The sequence below is a fragment of the Dicentrarchus labrax genome, unplaced genomic scaffold (genome assembly GCF_905237075.1).
Source record: "Dicentrarchus labrax unplaced genomic scaffold, dlabrax2021, whole genome shotgun sequence".
In the NCBI taxonomy this organism is placed as follows: domain Eukaryota; kingdom Metazoa; phylum Chordata; class Actinopteri; family Moronidae; genus Dicentrarchus; species Dicentrarchus labrax.
In genome coordinates, this window is record NW_026136719.1 from 1,364,505 (window position 1) to 1,387,298 (window position 22,794).

Here is a 22,794-nt window from a genome sequence, read left to right on the forward strand (position 1 = left end):
AACATTGAGAGCAGTGAATCAGGGAGAACATCAACAGCATTTCTGTTGCTTTAAGGACATCTCTCTTTATTTCCCCTGCACTTTTTATAAGTGCTCCATTTTGAAGTAAAGCTCTAAAAGTATTAAATGGCTTTTGGAAAATCTCTTAAATAAAACTAGAGTGAATAGAAGAGCCATTTTATTAATTCTTTCCGTGCTTCCGCTGTGTTTTGGAAATGAAATATATGCTGACATATTTACTCTGTAATTAAAAACACTGACAGGAGCCTTATTGTCATTTCTGAGATGAAGGAAGCATTGTTTAGTGTCTCTGTATTAATAATTATGATGAGTCATTAGTATGAGTAAATGCAGAAAATAGAAAAGCTCCATAAAGAGGGATGATTGTAATAGAAACATAATCAAAGCATCATCAGGAAGCAGCAAACAGACTAAAATAGAATACATAAAGTGCAGTTCATTGAGTTTTATTTCATGAACGCTCTGAGCTGAATAATGAGTCGGTCCGACGGGATCGTTTAACGCCTCAGCCTGAAGTCTGTCACACCTCAGTGACTGTTTGACACCACTGCAGGTTCCAGAGGAGAAACCGAGATCCAGTTCAGGATGAGACAAAGGAAGAGGACAAACGTATGAAGCAGCGTGGGATCATGGGAGTTGTTGTCTTCACCACCATTGGCGTCATTGCAGTCAGCTTCTCCCGGTTAGGATTCCTTCAGTGTTCATGGTTCAGGAGGTTTCTACCGGGAGCCCAATGATCCACAGAGGTCTCCTCCTCTCCAACACAAACAGACCCGCTGATTAAAACCACTAAACACACTGAATAAAGCAGTTCCACCTTAAACACACTGAATAAAGCAGTTCCACCTAATTAACAATCACTGCTTCTCCCACGCTGTTGGACAGACAAGGGGACGTCCCGGAGGGGGGAGCCGAGCTGCTGCTAACGTTAGCTCAGCTTGTTTCTCTGATAACTTAAGATCCAGACGTCCGATGACTAAAATCCTTCATCCGGTTCAAATCTAGAGTTAAAAAGCACCAAGATCTAAACAGTGGATGGTAACAATGTGGCTTCAGACTGTAGGATCAACAGTTTCTCAAAAATGTAGTTAATTTGACCAGCGCCTAAAATTCATGCTTTGTCCACAAAGGGCAGACAATTAGTTCTGGGAAAGGTGAAATGTTCCTGATGTGGGGTGTATGAACCACAACACTGACGCAGGCACAAAGGGGATATGCAAAGCCAACCCATGGGGTTAAGTGTGGGTGAGACTGGATTTGGTTGTGTGCAGGATGTCGCCTATTTGTGGTGTGTTGTGTGAGCTTGCTCGAGGTAGACCTGTTGGCTCTCCTGTGTTTGTATAGCGGGGTGGCCCCTGTCTGCGGCTTGAAGGGAATGAAGCCATGACGTCAGAGTGGACCGGTGAATCGCAGCGTTACCTGAAATATAAAATGACAGATTTTCCTGCTGAGTTTGACACATTGTTGGAAACATTTGGGATAATGGAAGAACACAACTCAACTAGAACATATGGTTAAGTCTGTTTGAGGTAAAAATATTTTCCTCAGTGAGGGTTAGTTGTAGTAAAGTTAAGAAGACAACCTTTAACTTCTAGCCGAATACACTAAAGAACTGTAGTCATTTGACCTGTTTAACAGTTTTTAATAAATGACTAATGTATTTTATAAATTTATATCTTTATGGGGCTAAGTAAGCATCACCCTGCAAATTAACCCGTAGTTGTTACATGAATTGTTGTTCAGACAACATGAGTCAAATACAGAAATTTTAAGCCCAATGTTGCATATTAACATTTCTATAACTTCATAACATTTTTTTTAAAAACTCTTTAATTTTGATAAGGCCTACTACAACAAATCTGAAGGTAAATAATTTTTTTTTTTTATATTTGGGTCTTACAGGTTCGATTAAATAATTAATTCATACTTGTTCAGTTGTCTGACAGAAGAAATAGACTAATAGAATAAATAAATGAGAACAACTCAATGATGAATTCAGCTGCATTAAAACACAAAGACTTAAAGAAGCTCTAACGGGTGAGAATAAGTAGTTGTTGTTTTCTGGAGTCTGTTGGAGGACTGTGTCAAGTAGATCAGCGTCAACAGGAAAACATACCCTCGTTGCAGACAGTCCACACAGGCACAATAAATTGGAGGTACGGGGATGTCTGCACAGATGTGTACACCTGATTCAATTTATGTCACGTGGATTCTCGCACACATGGAAATGATAATTTCGGCAAAGTCACAGCGAAAACAAGACCTCCTGTTGTCTTTTTTAAATTTTCTGTGCTCATCAATGATCACTGAAGCTTTGAGAAACCAAGGCAGGGCGCAGTAACTACAATATTCTGGCCCTACATCGGACCACACAAGTTTCAACACTTCAAGATCAGTTTGTCCGATAGGGTCAGCTATGGTCATACAGTTGGCAGAGATATGGTTACGTAATCGGCCATAAGTGGCTTCCACATGTGAACGTTAACTCATTACTGTATCTAGACTGATTGAATGGACCAGACCAGTCTTGCTATGTGGGCTATTGCTGTGTTCCAGGACTTTTCCTTAATTATTATCATACTGTGGGAACTCCAGGTTTTCCAGGTTATGTTGGAACCTTGTGACAGTTCGTGCATCACTCTGTTGCAGAGGATTCAAGGCTTAATTGTCTTGTTAGTAACAAACCGAACTGCCAACAGGCCCAAGTGACCCGACTCATCTTAGAGAGACTTCCCAGGAGGTCAATTACTTCCTGCTCTGTCTCTGCGTCAGACTCCAGAATGAACCTGGAAGGAGCCTTTCTGTCCCTCTGATCTGTTCGACATGAATAAAACATCAAAGCTGTTATCTTCACGCTGCACTCTCTGCTTCCCAGGTGAAGATTAGTCTGCTGCAACAGCTGATGAAGCCAAACGAGCTGAGCGGCTGCCGGGGGCCTCAGGGCAACTCGCAGTCAGACACTCGCTCTGCCTTCGAGGAAGAAAAAAAAGCACACAAAACTGGACAAATTAGTCCCAGTTACAAAGGAGGAGGAGGAGGAGGAGGAGGAAGGCAGGGCAGTAATTAGACAGCAGGTCTTTCTGCAGCATCTGCTAAGTGTCACTCTCACAGCTGAAGGTTCAAATCGCTGCAACCTAATTTTTCATCTTATTTTTCACTAGGTTACCGTTGCTGTTATACAGCTTATGGGCACCATATGTTCAGGTGTGACTCTCATATCTTAGAATGTTTTGGTAAATATTCCAAATCACAGTTATATTTGGGTTCTATGAACAGAATAATGTAGTTTTTGTGATTTGCAAAGTCTTAAAAGTTACAAGAAACAAGAATGTACAACAGTTCTTACCAGCAGTGACCTGCCATCATCCATACAGTGCTGACAGAAAAACAGCAGTAAAATTCTCTCCTTTTCCAACTTTACTGTGCTTTACCACCTCTTCTGTCATATTCACTTCCATGTTTGCTTGCAGTTTTCTTTTTCTGTTCCTTTATGGGTCCAGTGTTACATTTCTTTGTGCGTCAGTGGAACAGCGTGAAACCGGCAGTAGGTGTGTCGCCTGTATGCTTGAATGTGTGCATAGTCACGCAAAACAGGTACCCACCCGACAAAGTGCTGCTCTATAGCACCACTTGTGGTCCAAACCTCTGCAGGGTACCTTTAAAAGCCCGTAGCCATGCTAGCAACTCTGTGAGGCTAGCATGCTCACAATAACAATGCTAACATTGTGATGTTTAACAGGAATAATGTTCACCATCTTAGTGTAGCTTGTTAGCATGCTAACTTTAGCAGTAAGTACAATTGTTTTGCAGTTATTTGGTCAAAAAAAGTATTGAACAAATTAAACGTTTGACCTGATGATGGCATTTATAAAATACTACAAAATGATGAATGATTCACTACAATTCAATTCAATTTTATTTTATTTGTATAGCAACAATTCATAACAGAAGTTATCTCAGGACACTTTTCAAATAGAGCAGGTCTAGACCGAACTCTTTATAACATTAATAATAATACTTAAACAGCGAAAGCCGAAATGTAATTTAAAATAATAATATAATAATATTTATTTTACCAGCCAGCTATGTAGTCATATTCACGCTCGTAGTGCGTGCATACATCCATGATAAGTACTGAGATAAAATGTGATGGTTAGATACAGGGCGGAGGTCAGATGAATGGTTCAAAAACACTGCAGTCGAGGCTCCAAACGGGAACTATTGGGAAGAGAAGTGTGGACCGGGAGGTTTTCCACCAAAATAGCTCTGGTTCTTGAACCGGTTCCAATCAGGATGCACCAAGAGTCAACAATAAATAATCTTCCTATTAGGCTGCCTCCTGTGCGTACTGTCTTTAGCTGAATAGGGGCGACCTACGCAGCTGTGTTTTGACATAGGTCATAATGGAGGTACTTTGTGTAAAAAGTTTGAGAAACACTTATAACACTTGTAAAACTGTACAAATCTGAAAAATCAAAAACAAACTTAATTCAGGGCTTTTATTTTGTTTCTTGCAGAAATAAACTGCTTCTGTTTATTCTGCAGTAAAACTCTGAAGTCCAGTGATGGACGAAAAACTAAAACCAAAACTGAAACTGTAATTGCAAAATATTCATGAAGGACGTCAGCATGTTGTCTGTAGTAACAACGAAGATGAGGAGGAGGAGGAGTAGGAGGAGGAGGAGGAGGCGGTCAGGGTTTCATGTTTTATTCAAACAGCAGAGGAGAACAGAGAAAAGCTCTTCACACAGAAACTCATCCAGCTGCTGCGGTCAGGAGGTTTAAAATAGATCCAGGAACAAATGGACGACAGGAGCCGAGCAGCTCACAGCGTTTAGTCTTTATTAGTGTGAACAGACCTCACATACATCATCACGTTTCAGCACGCGCCGCTTCCTCTGTGGGATCTTTGGACTCTGATCTGAACATTAATAACGGACTGTGTTGTGTTACTGCTGCTGATAATGGCTCCATAAACACTCATAACATATTCATGTTTTTTCTGTTTGCTTTTTAACAAGTTACTTAAAAGGTTCTGCTCTTCATGAGGTAAAAAATAAGAACGTTTGCGTAAGTGGAGACTTGAATCCAGACTCCAGTGTGATTTTCAGCATATTAAGGATTTTATTACACTGTCACCTCATCTGCTTCAGGTACAAGATATTTTTATCAATAATTCATCAGTTGAGCCAGGTTCAACACAGTGGAATATTCATTGAAATCATTGAGGGGAGAACATTTCTTGACCTGATTAGATATGAAACGGTATGATACATTCATTTAACGATTATACTGAATGTGTATTTGAAATGTCATGGTTTGTGGTTTTCTTTAGTTATTTCCTGTGTAATGTTGGATTGCTCCTCTTGTGTCTTGTTTAAATTCACTTCCTCTTTGTCTTGTTATCCTTCACCTCACCTATGTGTTTAGTCTTTAGGTTCCCTTGTTTCAGTTCATCCTGGTTGTTGCTGATTTCTTTGTTTTAGTCCTTGAGCTTCGCTGTTGGTGTAGCTGCCAACCTGCACCTGCCTCTGCCTGTAAACCCAATCTGTATTAAATCACCAAAGTCGTCCTGCAGCCTGTGCTGTCATGCATTTGGGTCCAATCCTGAGTTTCCTAAGGCCGCGTTTAGACTGCAGGTCAGACAGTGTGAACGGGGGAACTCAAAAACAAAAGGAATCTGATCTTTTCAATTCTGAGATGTGGTCCAAATCAGATTCAGGTCAGATTCTTTGCAATCTGACCTCCGTGTGAATATCAGAATTCATGTGACTTTTACGTCACTCTAATTTGAAAGTAGTCATGTGTGTCACTTCAGGAACGTGACCTGTTCACACTGGAATCAAATCTGAGCCACATTCAAAAAACAATGTGAACAGCCAAACAAAGAAATCTGATCTTGACAGTAAATGATCACAGTTTTCAGCATTATTGCTGCAGAAAATGTTCAAAAACTACTGTTGGAAACCACAAATAAAACTTTAGAGTACATAAGACTAAAAGCTTCAGTTTACTTTAGTGACATTACATTTTTCCCCCATTCTGAAGTCCCCACACCATGCAGCAATGACTCATCCAATTCAAAGTGGCGCCCCCTTTGCAGAGATTTTCTGTCTGCATGTTCTAAAAACAAGTTGACTATGTCGGAAATTTTCTCTCAGCACAAACACTTAGTCCTCTTAGAAAGCTGAAAAGCTCAGAAAAACAGTCTGTTTTCTCAGATTTTGGTACCTGGCAGCGCAGATGGATGAGAGAGTAAGTCAGAATATAGAGAGGAAGAGAGAGAGCTCTCACAACATAGAGGCTTGTTGTGAGAGGAGACGGACAGACACTGACTCTCACTGTAATCACTATACATTTGTTTCTTACTATGGTTACCGGGACGTTCTGTGTGTCTGTCGCTCTGAAACTTTCTCATTTACAATAACAGGTTATTGTTAGGTCCCTGGTCAGGTTCTGTCTCCGGATTTAGTCTATGACGTCCGGAGGTTGGAGAGTGTGTTGATCAATCAAACTGATTCGTATTACTGACTTTTATTAGTATGTATGTAAGTTTTCACATTTTATCCCAAAAAACCTTAGTAGGAAACCAACAGTGTGAATCAGCCTCTATACTATTTATGGGCAAAGATTACAAGCTGGTAAACACAGCAATGAAATAGTGCTGTGTGTGTCGGGGTGTGTTTCATTTCTCCGCCTGCAGTCTGAATGTTCAGCAGGTGTGAACGGTGCTGTGTGCTGGCAGGTGGAGTCAGACTGAAGATGAAGTAATTAGGCAGCGCAGTGGAGGAACAGCAGTAACATCAGGATGAAAGGAAAGTGTTGCCACTGAGGTTTTTATTAAGTTTAAGCAGCAGCTGTGACAAGCTTCTGTTCCTCCATCTTGCCCCTTAAAATCAGTATTTTAAAGAAGCGGTCCAACATGGCGCCTTTGAACAAAAAGTATTCCTCACAACTTCAGTGAGGAGCTGGAACAGGAGATACTGAATATACGTGCAGCTTTGAATCTTAAAAGCACAAAGAATCACAAACTCATATTTTTGTTATTCGTTTGGCTGAAAATGTTTCCTAAATGCTCTGAAAACTGGAACATATGTGTCTTTGAGCATGATGGGGATTTGAAGTCCCATCATGCATCACTGATGGCGGCCTTTTACATGAATGTCACGCCTCCTCCCTCTCCTGTTTCACGTCTCTGCTGAGGATAAATTGTCCGCTTTTAGAAAACCGAATCAATACGCCACAGCAGTCCTTGAGAAGGTTTCACTTCTCTATGAAATGAAAACCTCACTCTGGAGACTGTGTGTGTGTGTGTGTGTGTGTGTGTGTGTGTGTGTGTGTGTGTGTGTGTGGTTGAATGTAACTAAGTACACTTACTTAAGTACTGTTAACAACTTCTCTACATCTACAGTACTTTCACTACATTTATCTGACAGCTTTTTTTAATGCAGGTTTTGAATTAATTTTTATTTACTAGTATTTTTACATTGTGGCTTTGCTGTTTAAAGTAAATTAGTAGAGTACTTCTTCCAACACTGGACTTTACATTAGTACTAGTTTATTTAACTCTATTTAAAGTCATTTTGTGTTCACTATGTGAACAAAGGCAGTGGTGTTCCTACCACCTGGTTTCATTGAATTCAAGGGGAATCCAACCCAGTGAGTGGCATTAGAGGTCCAGTGTGTCACAATTTGTAGGACCCATCAGCAGAAATGGAATATACGTTTGAAATCTCTTATCTTAATACTGCCTTCCATGTGTTTTCTCGAGTTTCTCCTACACACTTCACAGCCTGTTCTCATTCCCAGGAGGTCAAATAATCAAGTAATGAAGTACTGTAGTTCTGCAGGGATGCCCTGGTATACAAATCTCGTTCTGCTCGTTTAAAATAACATGTTGCTTTCTTGTAGTACTGCACGTTGAAGTGGCCCTCCTGTGATATGAAAATACCAGCAGTGGCCCCAAGACAATTTGAGTTTGAGACCCCTGATACATAGGTCATATAGAGGCATTGGTATTAAATTGAGACTGTTTCATAACCATTTAAAAACTCCTTGTAGTACTCAGACTCTTTAAAGAGTATTTCCTCCACCGCTGGATGTCTCACTGTGTATCTTATGTTATATTTGACATGTGATCAACATCAGCAGCAGAGTCTGTGCTGTTACTGTTAATCAGAGACACTGTGAGCCCCTAACACTGTTCTGTTCATGTACTGATCCTGTGTAACGCTGCGCTGAATAAAAGCAGCACATGAACATTGTGTGTGTGTGATGCTGCGGCAGTGGAAGGGTTAAAGGATGTGGAGAGAGCTGAAGGCCTCGGAGCAGCAGACAGAAGATGAGGTATTGACGTCCGTCTCTCCTGGAGCCAGGGCTGAAGTGGAGGAAGGGGGTTAGATAACGAGCTGGGGGGGAGGTGGCGGCTGGGTGGCCATGACGATCGGGCCGAGCTCTGGGGATTTGGGAGGTGGATGTGGCTCCGGGCGGAGGCTGCTGCCACGCTCCGTCAGCTTCTTTAGTTCTGCTCCAATCCAAAAGAGGGAATTATGTGCATTTCAGATCCCTGTTTCTGTTGTAAAATGTATGAGGGCGAGGAACCTTAACGCAACACGGGGTCGACAACAAACACACACCAAATTATATCAGCAGAGCAAGGACACACACACTTCAGACTGAAAACACACTCTAGTCAAACACTTTCATTTACATTTGTGTTTGTTGTCGGGCGGAGGTTTAAAGACGTCGTTCAGCATAATCCCAAATTGTCTGTCTGCGTATTATAAGTTGGCTGCAAACGAGAAACAGGACACACTCTCTGTCACACACTCAGAAGTGATCAGCAGCGTTCGGCCTCCAGGCTGCGAGCTGCTGATGGATGTGGCTGCCGGTTGGACTTAATTAGCCATGAACGGCCCGCTGCAGCCGGACGCCTCGGCCTCTAGACCTCCCCTCATCTGCTGAGGAGGTTTCTTTAAAGCTCGTATCTGTAACATTTCCTCATTAAACAGTGTATAAGCTCTAGAGTTATGTTCTGTATGTAGCTGAGCTGTGTACTTACATTATCCCAAATGTTTCCAACAATCTTCAGTTACAGGATATACAGCTCACGTCTGGTAGAGATTGAAATTGGTACGAGGGTTCAAACACTGTTTGTGAATAAAATCCACATTTTTAACAGAACAGAACAGAGAGGGAAACTCAGCCGACTATGAAAAACCCAATTTGTTTTTTCTCCCAAATTGGAATAACCTCCAATTTTAGGGATTTACATTTCAAACCTTTTAATGCATCAATAATTTAAAACACTGATAGGAAAGTGACATTTTCAATGCAAGTCTTGGAGTGTTTTCCATCTATGGTTATGAAATAAAGGACTTCTTCCACCTTCATAGCATTTCATTTTCTTGTTCCTTGAATGTGAAGGTTAGTTGTGTCTGTGAGCTGGAGCTTCTCATCTCCCCGTCAGCTGCTGAGCTTCAGGGGCTTTGCGGCTGGCTGTTACTGCGGCCAGTGACGGCCATTTTTAGGAGTAGGGGAGGTCCACAAAACAGTAATTACAGGCCATTACGCGGCTCTTCAAAGCACACTCAGCTGTGGTGTGTGAAACTTACACCAACACACAAACACAGGCAGGAATCTGCGGCTTTTATCTCAAAGAAAATGTGGATAATTTAAGTCGGCTGCACATTTCTGAGTCGCAGAGGTCTGTTATTATCAGACAAGACATGACTCCCTTTACAAGCTGCCAGATCAGTGTGTGTGTGTGTGTGTGTGTGTGTGTGTGTGTGTGTGTGTGTGTGTCCAGTATCGTTCACATCTCAGGATTTTGTCCTCAGTTCGTTTCTGCTTCCAGATAAGAAAATGCTCTCTTAATGCGTCGATAAGCCACATCATGACATTTTATGAACTGATCAGTAATCAAACTGTGAAGAGCAACAAGATAACCAACAAGTTTCAACTGTGCTGAAATTAAAGATACCATTTGGGAAACTTTGCCATCTTGCTAGCAGCTAAAGATGGAACTATTGTTTTTAGCAGTAAAATTTCTGTTACAATATATTTTATTCTGTTCTATATAACTTTGAGCCGTGTGTAATCCAAAGCTACAGAAATAAGGCCAAGGTTGTGATAAAGTGGATCTGTTGTTTAAGATGAAAACTGCCTTGCTCATTACCGACCCATCCTCCCTATGAGGACTGGCACATTACAGATTTGTGTCTACCTGTTATTTCCCTGGTGTAAACACACTCTCACCTGTAGTTCAGGTGCTGCTGCGACATGAAACCTTATTGCTCCGTCTGATAAACAATCATCTCCTCTGTTGTGCTTTGCTGGGAAATGTGTCCATATTTTCCCCTGCAGCTCTGCTCTCTGTCTGCTTTTATTGTTCAGGAACTCATAAAACTGTCCGGGTTTTATTCTGAGTGATCAGAGGAGGGTTGTCAGGATTTACTGTGGATACTTGTGGAGGTTGTGGGGGTCTGATTCACCTTATTGATCTACCTGCTCACGTCTCATCTTTTTGTTTAACCCCCTCCCTTTATTTGTTTGCAGATCTGTCAGAGAAGAAGAGCGACCTGAGGGTTTGTGATGACTCCACCTGTCGATTCGGAGGCGTCTGCCGAGACGACGGCGCTCAGCTCAAATGTGTCTGCCAGTTCCAGGTAGGAAAAGATGAAATGATAGTTTGCCTTCTTCTCTCTGGTGTTATCAACAACAAATCCCATGAAAACACTCACAGTCCCAAGCACATTGTTTCCGACTGAAGATAGGGCTGCAGCTAATGATGTAACGGTTCAATATGTACGTTTCTGAAGCATTTTACATTATTAATGTATTGATCACTGTTGCCAATGAGTGAACAGGTTGTCACATAACCTGAAAAATAAGACCTTCCTCCAACGAGGATGTAACGTATGCTCCCGAGGGCCTTCTCTCTCTCCGCTTCCCTACAGTGCCAACAGTGGGCAACACGAGCTAATGATAGCTTATAAATAGAGTCTGCTAACGGCTACAAACGACCAACACCCACCACAACACAGAGTCCAACAGAGAGTCCACAACACAGAGTCCAACACAGAGTCCACAACACAGAGTCCAACACAGAGTCCAACACAGAGTCCACAACACAGAGTCCAACACAGAGTCCAACACAGAGTCCAACACAGAGTCCCCAACACAGAGTCCAACACAGAGTCCACAAAACAGAGTCCAACACAGAGTCCAACACAGAGTCCAACACAGAGTCCACAACACAGAGTCCAACACAGGTCTGACACAGAGTCCAACACAGAGTCCACAACACAGAGTCCAACACAGAGTCCAACACAGAGTCCACAACACAGAGTCCAACACAGAGTCCACAACACAGAGTCCAACACAGGAGTCCAACACAGAGTCCAACACAGAGTCCAACACAGAGTCCACAACACAGAGTCCAACACAGAGTCCACAACACAGAGTCCAACACAGAGTCCACAACACAGAGTCCACAACACAGAGTCCAACACAGAGTCCAACACAGAGTCCACAACACAGAGTCCAACACAGAGTCCACAACACAGAGTCCACAACACAGAGTCCACAACACGGAGTCCAACACAGAGTCCAACACAGAGTCCACAACACAGAGTCCAACACAGAGTCCAACACAGAGTCCACAACACAGAGTCCAACACAGAGTCCAACACAGAGTCCACAACACAGAGTCCACAACACAGAGTCCAACACAGAGTCCACAACACAGAGTCCAACACAGAGTCCACAACACAGAGTCCAACATAGAGTCCAACACAGAGTCCACAACACAGAGTCCAACACAAAGTCCACAACACAGAGTCCAACACAGAGTCTCACAACACAGAGTCCAACACAGAGTCCAACACAGAGTCCACAACACAGAGTCCAACACAGAGTCCAACACAGAGTCCAACACAGAGTCGACAACACAGAGTCCACAACACAGAGTCCTAACACAGAGTCCAACACAGAGTCCACAACACAGAGTCCACAACACAGAGTCCAACACAGAGTCCAACACAGAGTCCAACACAGAGTCCACAACACAGAGTCCAACACAGAGTCCAACACAGAGTCCACAACACAGAGTCCAACACAGAGTCCAACTCAGAGTCCACAACACAGAGTCCACAACACAGAGTCCAACACAGAGTCCACAACACAGAGTCCAACACAGAGTCCACAACACAGAGTCCAACATAGAGTCCAACACAGAGTCCACAACACAGAGTCCAACACAAAGTCCACAACACAGAGTCCAACACAGAGTCCACAACACAGAGTCCAACACAGAGTCCAACACAGAGTCCACAACACAGAGTCCAACACAGAGTCCAACACAGAGTCCAACACAGAGTCCAACACAGAGTCCACAACACAGAGTCACAACACAGAGTCCAACACAGAGTCCACAACACAGAGTCCAACACAGAGTCCACAACACAGAGTCCACAACACAGAGTCCAACACAGAGTCCAACACAGAGTCCACAACACAGAGTCCAACACAGAGTCCAACACAGAGTCCACAACACAGAGTCCAACACAGAGTCCACAACACAGAGTCCACAACACAGAGTCCAACACAGAGTCAACCAGTCCAACACAGAGTCCACAACACAGAGTCCACAACACAGAGTCCAACACAGAGTCCAACATTACCATTACTGTTAAAGCCAGTGGGATATATTGTATTATTGTGCTTGCTTCCCCAGCCAACGTGTTCCATGATATTAACTTATGTATTATTATTTTTATTATATCAACTGTGTTGATTTTAGCAGTACAAAGCTAATGGTTGCGTTCTACTTGCCAAGAGTGATACGAGTCAGGGGCATCCAGCTAGCTAACTGTAGCTAAGCTAAGCTGGGGTTGTCTGTCTGGCTGTGTCTTGGCTGCGCGGTGTGGGTCTGGCGTTGGTTGCTTTGTGGTGTTGGCTGATGGGTGATTTGTAAACGGCAAGCTAGTTAGTAGCATGGAGCTAATGGTCCAAATACAATATAGGAACATTGCAGATAATAACGTTATTCTAAATATGGTTGTCAGTTATGTTACAGCGCTCAGTGTTTGTCCCTGTTGGCTGACACCCAGAATGATGATTGCTTGCTGGTGCCTACGGACTGTGTACGGAGTGCAAGCAACAGGACACTGACTGCAGTTCCCTGAACCGCCACTGGTGGCACTATTAACAATGATTTTTGAAAGTTGCATGTAGAACCTTAAATCAATTAGTTTTTTGGTCCATAAAATGTCAGTATGCTGATCAGTGTTTCTTAACGCCCAAGGTGACGTCCCCAAATGTTTTGTTTTGTCCACAACCCCAAAGACATATCTGTCATAGAGGACTAAAGAAACTGCTGAGAGGGAGGGAACTGGCAGAATTGAGTGGTGTACTTAGACCTTAATAAGCTTTTAGTAGTGTACCATGTGTCACGGCTGAATTGACAACGGTGAAGATTCACTGTTTGATATTTATTCAGGCACGTACTCAACGCCACTTACCGCTGTGCAATGCAACTGCAGACTTGAGTTTATGGTCTAGAATAAGTCAAAAGAGTGTTAAGTCCCTTCAGACACATCACATAAACATCCTGGAGTTTGTTCCTCCAATATGAAACAAAATGTGATTACTCTCCAGTCAGCTTGTTGAATTTGTTGCATATTTGGCCGAACAACATGACAGAATAGCAGCAGCAGCGTGAAGGGCATCGTCTGGAAGACGAATTCACCACAGAGCGTCTGCTTTACTGCAATAACAAGACACACAGACACTGTTTGAAACTAACCGTCACGCTCTGTGATCTGAAAGCAAAACCTGCATTTATTACTCATGTCCATACAAACGGGGTGCGATCAGAAGAGTTTCACAGCTGCCTGAGCCAGACGGCACCACTGAGGAGTCTTCAGCTGAATACAGAAACAACAACTAGCAGTTATTGTAACTCTTCACAGGAGGGACGATGAAGGAACTTGTGGAGACAAACAGACGAACTGCCCTTAAAGCTCCCATCTTTCAGTTTAAAATCCCAGTAGATTCCCTGCATCACAAAAGTACCAGTAATACTTTCTTTAGCTTAGCTTCATTTATTGCATTCATCATTAAGCTCTGAGTTGATCAAAATGTTGAAATGACCCCCTTGCCTCTCCTATAATTATGACTGTGAGCTGGCAGCAATTAAGATTTATGAGGCTCCTTTGTGGGTTTGATTGTTGGAGACGAATGCATTGACACATACAGTACGTCTCGAGATTGAAGAAGCAGCTCAACAGTTGCATTGTTTTATGTTTTTCAGGTTAATATATATATTTTGGAAAGATGTCGAGAGCCGATCATAAACGTTGTATCAGTGGCGATCCAGGAATACTTTAGCAAATCAGTAATTTCTCAAAACCTTTTCTTCAATTAACTCTACTTTAGCCACGTTTCCATCCACAGTACCGGAAACTTTTAGTTGCCGGAAGGATTTTGCGTGTGTGTTTGTTGTGTGAGTTTTGACAAGAATAGGCAAAGTAGTCGGCTGACATAGAAAAATCTGATGTGCCAAAGCCATCAACATATAAAAGATGTACGTCGCCATTCAGAGATTGCGCAGTTGTCATCAGCGTTGGCACCATGGTATCGAGATCCCGCCCATACACCTGGCTGACTCAGCTGTCAATAATGATGTGAATCCCCCTTTTTATAGCTTCAAATGACTAATTAAAACCAAACTGATCAGAAAAAAGAATACATGAACAAACATCAGAGTGATAAGAACTAAAATGACAGAAACCATCTTTGGGATAAATGTATTTCAAGTGTTTACATTTTAGTTTGTCCCATCTGCTAACATGGATGCAGTGGACTTTATGACCTATACAGCCATGAACAAAACACTAACTGGGGTTTGGGTGCAGATTTTTAAAAACAGTAATCGACCAATGAGGACAAAACATAGAATAGAGTTCCTCGAAAGGTTCCTGGTCCCTGGGGAAAGTTCTTGACGACAGAACAAAATGAAACTTGTCTGACTGTTTAAAGATCCCCTCCAGTCAGCTTTTGTTGGTAAAACTGGGTAGAAACAGAGAGTTTAAAAAAATACATCATGTCAGAACCAATCCAAAGTCTTAAGAGAGATGATATATAGTAGTCATGGTAGTCATTGTTTCGGGGAAGGCGTGTCCTTGAAGTGTTTGTTAGCGGCAGTAGCGTCGAGAAATCCTCAGGCAATCGGTAGACACAGAGGTCTCTGATTGTCTGGTATTGTAAGACTAGTTTTCACCTGTATTTGGGACAGAAAATAGGCCATAAAACAGTCACATAAAAGCACTATTGGTCCAGTAATCAGATATTTTATTTCATTTTTAGTACCGCAGTCTTTGACAAGCTGATTGGCTAAAACAACTTTTGTTGAACACGAGGACTGTAAACCTCAAATCAAGGCCCCACTTCAGATAAGGACTTTTATTTTTAGGCTGAATTTGAAGGCCAGTAATTGAAGCACTCTGTGATATTTTCCCATTAGAAAACACTTGATAATAATGGCAGTGAGCATTTTCAGCTTCATGAAATTAAAAGCTAGCTCAGAGCTGAAATAGCCCCTTAATGCAGATGTCTAAATCTGACCCCGAGTCAGCCGTTTTCACCAGATTTAACTTCCATAGTGCTAAAAATAGCTTGAAACATATTCAAATATACTCTGCAGGGTGTGTGTGTGTGTGTGTGTGTGTGTGTGTGTGTGTGTGTGTTGCAATGTCTCATCAAAGTTAACTGATGTTCCTCAAAGCTAGATTGAAACTAACTATCAGTCACTTCAGACTTTGCCAACACAAACAACACCTGATCCTGATTCCTCAGATTCTGGTTTCAGTCCAAGAGAGTCCGACTCACTGAGAACCTCATTAACTGCACGCTCTGCAGCATCTGATGAGACTGTTTGTTGTTCTCTCAGACTTCAGAAAGATGCCATATTTCTTTCTAATGTGACTGTAATTACAACAGAGGGCTAGCAGGTGTGTGTGTGTATGTGGGTCCAGTATCATTCACATCTTAGGATTTTGTCCTCAGATCTGCTTCCAGGTAATGCTCTCTGTGAAGCTTTTGCAATGAATCACATCAGGACATTTTATTAAATGATAAATGAATAATCAAATAAACAATTAAAGGTCCAGTGTTTAACATTTAGGAGGACAGAAATTTAATAGAATAGTCATAGGTATGTTTTCATTAGTGTATAATCACCTGGATATAAGAATTGTGTGTTGTTTTCCTTACCTTAGAAAATAAAGTTAAAAACATTAGAGTTGCCTAGAAAAGGGTCATCCGGTAGAGCCTTCATCCAATTGTTCTCCAACTGTCTTCATCATCCCTGGAATATTTTGGGGGGCTTTTATTACCTTTAATCGATAGTGACAGCTGAAGAGTGACAGGAAAGGGGGGAGAGAGAGGGGATGAGACGCAGCGAAGGGCCACAGGTCGGATTTAAACACTTGACCACTGCAGCAAGGACTCAGCCTTGGTACATGGGTCGCCATCTCTACCAGGTGAGCTATCAGGGCGCCCCTGATGTTACTATTTGTAAGTCACATAACATAGGTAAGGTGGAATTTGGTGTAAACAGCATTAATAGTCTTAAAACGTATTTTTGTTTGTTGAATGGGTCATGATTTTCGAATAGTCATTGTCCCAGTGAATATCAAGTAGTATTTTTGCTTGTAATGCAGAGCCCTACTTAGCACAGAGACTGGAATCAGCCGGAGACTGCTAGCCTAGCAGCATTACAACAGACTAAATACACCTCACTCCCAAAGAGTCGGGTTAAGTGTCAGACTCCCAGTGAAAGAACACATTTCTGTTCATTTTTATTAAGAATGTTCCTCAACACAGACACACAGGAGACTCCTGGATAGTTCAGTGACATTATAGCACAACACCATGGGTTGTCAGGAGAACCACAACCATGTTACTACCAACAGTTTCCTGCTTCAACAGTAAGCAACCTCATCTCTCTGCTAGACCGACTGATCTATTTTTCAGCAAAGCCCTGACGAAGCTAAAATTAAAAAGCAGCCTGACAGGATGGATGCTTTACTTCTTCATATCTTAAAAAAAAAAACCTTCTCTCAGCTGGAGTTTGGGGAAAAACTGTCAAAACTGAGCTCCAGTAGCTTTGAAGATAAGAGGCGAAAGGGCACCCCGCTGCACAATTACAGTCAGGTTCAGTCTCTGGTTGCTCTGAGTTCATGAATCTGTCCCTGTTTGCTCTCTGATCTGGATTTACTGATTAATCACTGCTCAATAGTTTTGTCATTAATGAATTTCCATGAAGTCACTGGAGCTGTTTTTGTCAAATGTATAACTGAGCAGTGCAGTATTCAGATTCTTTACTTCAGTAAAAGTATTAATACCACACTGTTAAGACAAGTAAGTAATACTCCTGCAACCTGTAGTTAAAGTATTAAACTTTGACTCTTAACTTAATGCAAAAGCAGGATTTTACTGTTGTTGTTGGTTGAGGTGAAGCTCAGTTTGAACTATTTTGTATCACAACTAATGATTATTTTCTTCATTAATCCATTGATTGATTGCTTTGTAAAATGTCTAAAAGCAAATCACAATTACCCAGAGTCCAAAGGGACACCTTCAAAATGCATGTTTAATCTGACAACAGTCTAAAGCTCAATATTGTTACTAATTTCAAAGGAAAAGTAGCAAATCTTTACATTTGTGGAGCTGAAATGAAATTTAATAATTGTCAAAAAAGTTCTAATTATTCAAACAATGGTTTAAACTGTAAATATAAAACCATATTTTATACTCTCTTCATATGTTTTGTGTCCAAAAATATTATTTTTTAAAAGTAACTAAATCTGTCAGACTGGAGTAGAAGTAGGAAGTGAAAACATTAGTACAAGTTCCTACATTTTGTACTACAAAACTTGAGTAAATGTGTTTAGTTACGTTCCACCTCTGCTTGTGTTGGTGCAGTGTGTGCAGAGGTCACAGAGTTCAGCCCTGCAGGGGATTCCTGGTAAATGATTGATGGCTGTGAGTTAATAGAATATGGATCGCTGAACGCTGATATGTGTCCTCGCCAGCTGCAGTTTGTGTCTGACAGCAGAGTCAAGTTATCGTCAGCTAAACCTTCATCATCCTCCTCGAACTTCGACTCACAATTCACATCAGTTTCAACTCTCGTCACACACGATGTTACATAACTGACTGCTCCTTTTCATTTCACTTCATAACACTTTCTTAGTAAACAGAACTAGACTTGCAAAATAACATCTGAATCCTCTGTCCCGTTGATGTGTCCTTGACCTCTGACCCCTCAGTCTTTGATCCTTCAAGTTATTTGGTCTGTTGGTGTCTCTGTGAGTGGCTGTCCTGCTGTATTGGTGAAGTTTGTAGGTAATGTATGCAGCCTGTAAGGAATTCCTACAGACACAGGAAATGTCTTGACAATACAGGACAGGATTTGCTAACAGACGGTCATATAATTTACTGGTAAACCTCGTATTGATACCTTTAGTTTGAGTGATTACATTCATGACGTTTGCCATAGCCGATAAGTAACACTTCAAATTAAGTGGAATTTATTTCATTTAACATAAAATTAATCTTCTCACCTATTGTTTTCGTATTTAGTTTATTAAAAGAAGAAGTAGAAAGTGTTTGTTGAGATGAAATGAACATCTCTGTCTATGTATTTATTAACCACAACAAGAAATGTTTCCACTGGGCTTTCATGAGAACTCTGCTCGCAGCTTTGGGACAAATGGCAAAAACATTGCTGCAAGTTTGTTCCACATCTGGTAAACCGGCTTTCATTCCACGCAGCTCCTTCCAACAGTCGAGTTTCAAACAAAATAGGTAGGTGATCTGATCTGAGTGAAGGGCTAAAATACATTTAAAATTTTCCAGCACAATATAGATTATTTCCAGGATCATCCATGACTGGAAAACTAGTCTCTAAATGTCCAGGTTTTCCAGGAGGTGGGGGAGACACTGAGGGCTGTCTCTGCTCAGAAACTTCCTTCCATCATTAGAGACAACAACATCCTCGAGTGAATCCTGACTTTCTTTAATAAAAACAGTTCACAGCTCCTCTCTGCTGCTTCTGAATCCTCAGCATCAGGTCTGCAGTTTGTCCTGGAAGTAGCGGTCACATTGAGCCTTAATTAACTTTTGATTGTGTTTGATTTCCAGTGCCACAAACACTACGTCCCTGTGTGCGGCTCAAACGGAGACACCTACCAGAACGAGTGCTACAGGCGACAGGCGTCCTGCAAACAGCAGAGGCTCATCTCCCGGGTGTCCGACGGGCCCTGCTCCGCCGGTGAGTCTGCCAGGAAATACACAGCATCAACGCAATGGAAACCTGAAATAACACTGATTGATTGGTGGGAGGAGGGGGTCATCACAAAGTGAATTACAGCTCTTCATTTATTGAAATCGACCAGTGGAAGAGTGTGTGAGGACATTAGTCAGTGTCTGTAAAGGATTCAGTCATTTAAAATGTTCTTAAAGTGTCGTCTGAGGACATAATTCACCTGCTGCCTCATAAAAAGAGACGTAACTTGTCTTCATTTGTTCCGAAGGGCAGGATTCTCTTTTATCAAATGATAAGAGAGGTAATTATGAAGTGAAACTCACTTCACCTCTGATCGGGCACTAATCAGATGAATGCACACTTCATTGAAGGGTCAGCTCACCGAAATGACCAAATATTGAATTGGAGGAAAAAAAGGTGCCAGCAGTATTTGTAAGTTTTCTGTTGGTTTGTTTGCTTTCACATCTCAAATGATCCGCACCAAAGTCCTCTGGGAAGCTTGTTTTTTCACAAATCTGACTGTGATTATAGTGATATGCTGTTCACTTATTGCCAAACAGACCGCACCAACTGCTCCAAATGAGGTATGTGTGAATACACCCAAAGAAGTACAGGTACTCACATGGACTATAATAAATATTATTGCTACAGGTGCATGCCAGCTCAATTCAAACAGCTTGTAGATCTGCTTTCACCAAAATACAACAGAGGTGAATGGAATATATTTAGTTTGGCAGTGGTTGCATCCTGCTAAATGGAACACTACTGCTACCTGTATATGTTGGATAATTATTACAAAGGATCATTTAACCATAAATGCAGATCTGTTGTTACCACAAGCCTGAGCAGCTCTGGGAGACGCACTGCAGTGCGACACTTCCTAACTGTGCTGGGGGCGGGGCTTCATGCACATCACATCACATGGCGCTGCAGTGGTGTTTTAGCCTTGAGACTCTACTAGACTAGCTTTGCATAATTCACTCTTCAAAAACATCCTTATTTATCTGATATTGGCCCTAAATGCAGCCCCTCAGTTCATCCTCTGTCTGAAATAAGCCGTCTCTTTAAGACCCCTCCCTGAAAGCCCCGTTTCCTCTGATTGGCCAACTAAAGCTGCTCTGTCCTTTAACTTGAACTGTGAAACACAAAATTAAGTTGTAACGTAGCAGCTGGAGGACATCAGAGGGAAAACCAGAAACATTTTCTTCATAAAATATGATACAGTTTCACCAAAATCATTGATTTAGTTGGTGGTGTTTGACGTAAACCATTACATTACCTAACCCTAACCCTAACCCTAACCCCTGTCCAGGCCCGAAGCTAAAAGTCACATAGTGCAAGAACAAGAATGCAGAGGAACTATTCACCTTGTAACAACTCAGTGTATCATCAAAATGATTATTAATTAATTACTTTAAGGTAGAAAAGTTCCATAATGTTGCTTCAGTTTGTCCTTAAAATAACAATATTTGGCATGCACTGAAATAGAGTGAAAACCCGGTTAGCATTACAGAAAAGTTTCTCAAAATAAATATAATGAAAATCCTTTTGAGATGTTGAACTGAACAGACAGACTGATGGTAAAAATTTAAACTGCTGCTTCATTGCGGCTCACTCACGATAAGATCAGCTGATCAGCTCTATAATGGGACTGTAAGTGCCTCGCTAATATTTTTAATTATGCTCTCGGCCATGCTGCAGCGCTTTAAGTTCCCTGTCGTTATGTTTTTAATTGACTGAACACCAAGCGCTGAGCACTCGTCCTCGATTTTTCCTCTGAACTCTGGAGAACGTCATCAGTCAGATTGATTTCAGAGAACGACCTGTTTAATCAACCGCAAATCAATTTTAATTAGGAGCCGTTGATTAGAGCCGTTAAAATCCTCCCAAAGCAGAGTGGTTCCCAAACCGAAGTCCGGGGACCTTCCAGGGGTCCAACAGAGGTTGGGGGACAACAGTGAAATAAGGATTAGTTTAATTTCACTCTGAGGCCTCAGGTTCAAACATTTCAAAGATCACTGAAACTTTCATTCACAGAAAACATCAGCTTTGAAGCTTCAGCTTACAGATCTCTCCTGTGTTTTCACTGCAGACATGAACTGAATATGAGAGATGAGAGGTTATATCTTTCTGACAGACACAACAGAGGAGTCTGGTCGAAGACAAACCAGTGACTCTGAAATTAAGCCAAAGCAAAAAAAAAGTATGTTTGCAGAAGAAATCAGATAAGTGATCTAAATGTATTTACGTCCACTGTAGTAACCTTGTTATATATCCAGCTGGTCAGTAGTCAGATTTCTCTCCTATCGTAAACCTTAATGCTTGTCTCTGACACCTTCATTGGGTAATGATTGATAATGACTGAACAACTCAACCGTAGTGGTCAAAGCTTCTGGTTCTGAAAAGTGAGGGTATGTTCTTTCTAATGTTGCTCTGTCCAATATTCATATACCGTCAGTGGTTTACACTTGATTTGAACACACCTCAACTTTTGCCACAACACAACATTATCCAGCAAGGTGCTGTGTCGGCCAATCAAATGTTAACATTCCTGGCACCTGACTGCGTAATAGGAAACCCAATTTCCAACTTTCCTGCTTGAATTTCTACTGTTCACAATCGACATCATTACTATGAAAGATAAAATAGTTTCTGTTATGATAACTTTTAGTTAGTTAAGAGCCTTGCTCTGTATTATGAAACTCTTTCCGTCTCTGGTGAACCTGGATTCATCTCATCTCCACATGAAGCATTATTCTGAATGTCCATGTAGCCTCTTAACAGTGCTGGATTACTACAGAAGGCCACAACTAACTTGATTACTTAAGTGTGCATGTAAAGGCACTGATGGTGGTAAATGGCACACAAGCTGAAAATGTGTTTTTGGTGGTAGCTTTAAGCTACAAACAGATGGGGTTCACTGTATCGGCACAATTAGTACCACCAAAAATGAGAGAAAGAAATACCCCAGATCTTTGTGGGAGGCTTTCCTGTAATTTTACAAAACGTCCTGCTTTTCATCTGAACCAAACTTGATCCATCTGGCACCCAGGGAAGCAAAAACTAACCCTGTTTAATCCAGGAATCCTCCACCCTAACACAGGACTGATGAAAAACAGCCGACAGTATGTGGCACATGAACATCAAAACCGCGTTCATTAAAGTGTTGCACAACAGTCCACCCTTCTGGTTTCAGTCTTTCCAGCAGATGTTGAACCTGCTGCAGGGATCAGATCCCATTCAGACACCAGAGCATCAGTGATGCACTGATGTTGGTGATCAGGTCTGGCTTACTGTTGGTGCTCCGCTTCAGGTCAGCACTCCATGCAGACGAGTTCTTCCACTTCAAACTGTTAAATTCTGGAGCTGGTTTTGTGCACACGACGGGAGCATTGTCATGTTATTTTACTTTAATTATTGTGCCTTGCATAAGCAAGCAC

The 22,794-nt window shown here is 41.7% G+C and overlaps 2 protein-coding genes across 2 annotated transcripts in view; one reads left to right on the plus strand and one right to left on the minus strand.

Moving 5' to 3' along the window:
- LOC127351009 (uncharacterized) overlaps nt 1-22,794 on the minus strand; it is a 184,041-nt gene that overhangs the window by 88,651 nt on the left and 72,596 nt on the right. The gene's annotated exons all lie outside the window — the stretch shown is intronic.
- The window catches only part of LOC127351029 (tomoregulin-1-like), an 86,729-nt gene that overhangs the window by 27,697 nt on the left and 36,238 nt on the right, over nt 1-22,794 (plus strand). Inside the window, exons 2-3 of the mRNA XM_051378190.1 lie at nt 10,579-10,688; nt 19,231-19,360. Coding sequence (XP_051234150.1) covers nt 10,579-10,688; nt 19,231-19,360 — 240 coding nt within the window. The remainder of the gene's footprint in view (nt 1-10,578; nt 10,689-19,230; nt 19,361-22,794) is intronic.